General features: G+C 38.8%; 1 protein-coding gene across 1 annotated transcript in view; it reads left to right on the plus strand.

Moving 5' to 3' along the window:
- The window catches only part of NEDD9 (neural precursor cell expressed, developmentally down-regulated 9), a 29,560-nt gene extending 24,243 nt beyond the window's left edge, over positions 1–5,317 (plus strand). Inside the window, exons 5-7 of the mRNA XM_069958014.1 lie at positions 389–1,525; positions 2,967–3,056; positions 3,143–5,317. Coding sequence (XP_069814115.1) covers positions 389–1,525; positions 2,967–3,056; positions 3,143–3,652 — 1,737 coding nt within the window. The 3' untranslated portion in view covers positions 3,653–5,317. The remainder of the gene's footprint in view (positions 1–388; positions 1,526–2,966; positions 3,057–3,142) is intronic.
- The last annotated feature ends 683 nt before the right edge of the window (positions 5,318–6,000 follow it).

The raw sequence follows: 6,000 nt of genomic DNA on the forward strand, positions 1-6,000 counted from the left end.
TCTTATGCTCAGGTAGGTATGGGTTGAATAATAACCCACCCTTACCTCTGTTGTTGTCCTTGGAATAACAGAGAGCCTATCATCCCAGCACAGCTTTTCCGGCTCTGTGCACATTGCATCACAGGCCCGCTCCGCCAATCATTGGCCAGTAGTGTAGGGTTGTTTGTGTGTGTGTGTGTGTGTGTGTGTTTTTATTTATTTTTTAATGTGTGTGTTTGTTTTACCTACACCTTCCTGAGCATCTTATCAAAAAAAGTGTCAGACCGGACAACCTCTTTAAGTGCACAGCATGTAATAACAGTATTATACATAGTTCATTAAACATATTTGCTTTTACTAACATAGACAAGAAATTCCAAAAATGACTTGTTTGCTCTTCTACTTTCAGGTTTACAACATATTACCCTCTGCTAAGGATAAAGCATATGATTTTCCATCATCAGTAAAACAAAAGCCAGAAGCAACTTATGACACTCTGCCTCCAAGCTCTAAGACCTGTCAAGAGCAGTGCAAAAAAATGAATGGTGTTAGCCAGATGCATTCTGAGGTTACCTCCAGAAAGGGAAGCGTGTATGACTTTCCTCGTAACCATTTCAGTCAAATAGCATCAGATGATTATGACTTTCCTCGAGGAGTTCACATCTCTGGTGATACTGGATCAGATGACCAGGAAGGAATCTATGATTTCCCACCACAAGTTCAGCAGGACTGCAAAAGGATGCAGGATGTAACTGATGGTGTAAATAGGTTGTCCTTCTCTAGCACTGGAAGCACTAGAAGCAACATGTCTACATCTTCCACAACTTCCAAGGAATCTTCCGTAGCATCTTCACCCTCTCAAGACAAAAAACTCCTAATGGACCCAGACTCTGCCATAGAATTGTTGATGAGACTTCAACAAACAGTGGAAATATCAGTGTCTAAGTTATTTACTTTTGTTAATGCAGAGTGGCGATCATATGCTTACATGGAAAGACACATAAATGAAATACATTCTGCTGTAGACAAAGTGCAGCAGTCTTTGTATGACTTTCTTCAGTTCTCAAAAGGCGCTACGATAAATGCCTCTTTTGTGTCAGAGCCTGGCCTGTATAGTAAAATGAAAAGGGAACTACAAAGACTGGACGATTCCCACCAGATCTTGGCTCAGACCAGTCAGGACCTTAATAACTCCAATTGGTCACTCAATGTTCTCTCATATAATAAAGCAGCCAACAAATGTGACAGCCTAGAGAGGTTTATCATGGTGGCCAGGACAATTGTAGATGATGCTAAGCAGCTAACCACCTCAATCAGTATTAATGCTGAACTTTTATTTAAGCAAACTAATCTCCAAAATCAGAAACCTTCAGACACTGTCAGCAGTAATTCAGAGTTTAGGCACAGCTACACAAAGCCCCAGCTTATACAAGCAGATAGTGTTCAACCATCAACACAAGTGGGAAAAGAGCACCATCCTAGTTTCAAGAGCCGGGAAGGTTCATTGAGAAGTTGGATGGACGACTATGATTATGTCCATTTACAGGTAAAGAGAATGGTAGTTTCCTATTTCTGGGTTTACAATTGTATATGTAGTATTTTAGAGAATATCAGAAGTGGCCACTATATACCCTTATTTGTGAGTATTCCTTGGTACCCTGAATGAGTACAGTAGTTAAATTTGAAATATTTAAATGATCAGCCAATAAAAAAACAACTAAGGTTTTATGAGACCTTGATATTGAGGACTTTAAGCAAGCCATCAATATCGTACCTATCGTGGCCGGACTGCTAACACCCCCACTAATCGTCTAATTAAGGAGGCCCTGGTACCTTGGCTAGCATTGCGTTCCCTGTACTGTACTGATCAGTACTTTACTGTACTGCACTGTACAGTATATATTAAAGTATTTTAATGCTGGATGTCCATGAATAGTAAGTGAATGTTGACCCTGTCACAAGAAAGTCTTGGAGTCTGTCATATAATCCTTCTTCATGAATCATGTTAGTGATTTTTTTTTTTTTTTCAGCTCAGAGTCATGCATTAGGCTTAGCACCACCTGCTAACTTCCTGACATTTTACAGTACTCTTTATTTATGGTAAACGATTGATTGCCTCAGGATAGGCCATCACCTACTGAAAAACTCCCTTTTAAACCAGTTATAATCTTGTGTATTTTAAACATTGTCAAAAGTCCCCTTATATACTCCCTGCTGTGGAAGAAGTTGTTTAGTATAGGAGCAGCACACCAACAGAGCCACTACTACTGTGCTTTATAAGTGGATTGTTCCTACAAGTAAACAGATATAGGCTATGTTCACACTATGTTTAACGGTGTCCATTGCAGGTACATTTTTTTTTTTTTTTACTAGTGACTTGCGGGCACCATTGGGTGTGCTGCAAGTCAATTAACCATTAACTACAATGTAAAGTGCGGCTGCCGCACTTTACTTTGAACAGCGTCTTGAACTAATAGGCATGTACATTATTTTAACATATTGAGGTGTGGACACAGCAGGAAGCATTGCTTTGATTTCAGTGCAACGCCGCCCCCTGCAGTAAAGAACAGACACTGATCCCATTGCAATCAGCGTCCGTTCTCTACTTAAAAGAGACGACATGTGAACATAGTTATATATATAATTCTACTATTAAAGAAAAAGATGAATCTACATTATCAGCATGAGTGCATGAGTGAGGTTATAGAATGCCCTCTTCCAGTGCCCACAGGCTAATAGCATAGTAAATAAATGGTTTCCTAGTTAGATGTATTATCTGCCACTATTGCATAGAACATTAGTGTGGTTTACTGAACCCATTGCCATAGGCAGAATATCTCTTTGATAATTGATACTTTTGGTATAGAAATATTATTTCTAAGGTCACGCTGCAGTTTCTGTTTCTAGGCATGAGATTATTATCACTCGAAATGTGATTTGGTATTTCCATTGCATAATGACTGAAACATAGGGATTTTTTTCTGTAGGGTAAAGAGGAATTTGAACGTCACCAGAGAGAACTTCTAGAGAAGGAAAATATTATGAAGCAAGGGAAACCACAACTAGAACAGCATCAGGTAAACTTTCAACCATCATTTTTTTTTCTTTCTGCTATTTTTAGACAGGATAAAAGAGCTGACGTTTTTCATTATCTGTGTTGCAGCTGAGTCAGTTCCAGCAGCTGGAGCGGGAGATTACCACACCAGTGGAAAGTGATATCTCAAAGTGGAAGTCGCCTCACAGCATTCCTGCTGAAAGCAGCACTCTGACTCCTCAAGATAAGCAGCTCCTCTCTTTCTACTCTGACCAATGTGAGACCCTCTTCATCTCCCTCCTTAACTCAATCGACGCTTTCTTCAATTGTATGAGCACAGCGCAGCCTCCCAGGATTTTTGTAGCTCACAGCAAATTTGTCATCCTGAGCGCACACAAACTGGTGTTTATTGGCGACACTCTTTCACGACAAGTTTCCACCAAGGAGATCTGCCACAGACTAATGAATTCCAGTAACCAGTTGTGCGAACTACTTAAAAATATTGTTATGGCCACTAAAATGGCTGCTTTGAACTACCCGAGTGCCACATCATTACAGGAAATGGTGGACCGTGTGACAGAACTAGCCAATCAGGCACAGCTCTTTAAACTTTCTTTGGCACAAATGGCTTCCTTATGAGACTTGCTGTATACATGATAGTTGTATGTATAGTTGTAGGATTTCACAGTGTATATAAATATATATGAAAATATTATATTTTTGTAGATTTCTATTGTTTAAAAAGGACAAATGTACTATTTTGCTTAAGCCACGAGACATGGTATAAAACTTGTAATTTCTGACATATATTCTGATATATTCTAAGTATCCCAGATATTCACTCATTGCACCTTATGTCACGTGTAAATACAGTAGCCCAGATTTATAAATCCAAGTAAAACAAAAACTGATGGAATTTTCCCATAGCAAGCAATCACAGCTCAGGTTTCAGATCTTAATGAGCTCTGGTAATATGGCTCAGATTGATACATCTGGGCAATAAATTAACAACCCTGCTGGTTACTGTAATAGGTATCTGAAGGAAAAAGGTCCAGCTTTACTAATATTGTCTAAGTCTTCGACAGTTTAGTTTAGACTAAGCAGTCAAAGAATGCATCACATTTATCAAAGTGTATCAGGCTGTTTGATTAACGTGATATGTAGTCTAATTTTACATGAAGCGATAATTCGTCCAATCGATCGTTTAATGATTTTGAAGCAACAATTTGGTTATTATAATCAGCGTTTAGACGAATAAATCGTTAGAAAAATTGTTATTGCGATCATTTTTAAGATCGTTTAAGCTCATCTCACACACAGGGCGAATCTTTGAAAGAATGTTTACATGAAATGATCTGCGAATTTTTAGCGAACGACCAACGACGATTTGAGAACATATTGAAAGATCACAATGAACGATTTCTTGCTCGTCGCTTGATCGTTTCCTGTGTTTACACTGAAGGATTATCGCTCAAATTCGATCATTATTGTGCAAATTCAAACGATAATCGTTCCATGTAAACGCACTATAAGTTTAGGCCAACTATTAGCTGGTTTACACTGCAGCAAAATCTTGTGCACACATTGTTGTATCTCACACCCTCTTCTGTTGAAGCCATTTTTTGTTGTTGTCATCATCGTTTCTTTGTGTCTTTCTAAATTTTAAAAAGGGTAAATTACTAAGACCCCCTATTTATTATGGTGCATAGTTGAATGACAGGCATTATATAACAAGCTTGTCAGTATACGCAGAAATCTCACAGTTGCATCTCCTCCATTACCACACTAAGGTAACTATTCCAATGTAGCCAGTAGAGATGAGTGAATTTAAAGTAATAATAAAGTTCTCTGCAATTTGCTCTTCAGCCTGATGGCTTTTAACTGACTGCTGCTCCGTGCAGCTCCTCCATGGGTAGTAGGAAAAGCTGGATCTAGCCCTGGGAAACTGGATCCAAGGTCTGGATCCGGCTTTTCCCGGCACCCAGAGAGGAGCGGAGTTAAAAGGCAGCAGGCTGACGAGGAGATTGCCTACATAAGAAAGGGATTTGCTTAGTTTTTACTGTAAATTCCCTCATCTCTAGTAGCCAATTCCTGTACTATTAAAGGCATAACTGGTCAGTATGAAAGATATGTGATCTTCCCTCTACAGTACTTTTGACTTCATTTGGAAGAATTGTATTTTTTTTTTTTATTATTTGTTAGTGAAACAGATGTTTAGTATCAATTTGCATTTCAAAGTAGCTTGTGGGAAACAGTGTCATAATTTATAAAGGAGTGTTTATAAGGTTTTTTTTTTTTTTTTTTTATTAAAATGATGTTGTGGTAAATAGTTGTGCTCTATGTAAAATGTATGAAGCAAAACATATAATTTTTTTTTTATAAAGAAAATTACTTAACAAGCTGATTATTTTTGTTTGATTCATTAATTTCAAGTGCAACCAAAGCAGAAGGTTATATGCATTACACCTCCTAAAAATAAAAAAATTAACATGTGCACTGTTTAGGCATATTACTTACATGCACATAAAACCACCGGAACTGGACAAAAAACCTGGTGTTAAGTTGGAATATATTTCCTGAAGGTCTAACGTCATACACAGCACTTTTTAAAAAAAAAAAATTGGTGAGATCTAGGAACTGGCAACTATAATGGTGGGTTCATACTGAGGAATTCTCGCGGATAATATCTGCGGAATTCCGTCAGCTGTCCGCGCGCCTTTCCGCCGCGTCCATAGACACCATTCTATGGGCCGGCGTATTCCGCTATCCGCCGAAAGAAGTGTTGTCACTTCTTTCAGCAGATAGCGGAATACGTCGGCTCATAGCATGGTGTCTATGGAGCCGGCGGAAAGGCGTGCACGCGGATAGCTGACAGAATTCCGCTGAGTTTATCCACGAGAATTAGTGTGAACCCACCCTAAGGCTGCATTTTATACATTTCAGTGATTTTCGACATCCGTTCAGGAAGTCCGCTATCTACCTCCTTG

The sequence above is a fragment of the Dendropsophus ebraccatus genome, chromosome 2, assembly GCF_027789765.1.
Source record: "Dendropsophus ebraccatus isolate aDenEbr1 chromosome 2, aDenEbr1.pat, whole genome shotgun sequence".
NCBI lineage: Eukaryota > Metazoa > Chordata > Amphibia > Anura > Hylidae > Dendropsophus > Dendropsophus ebraccatus.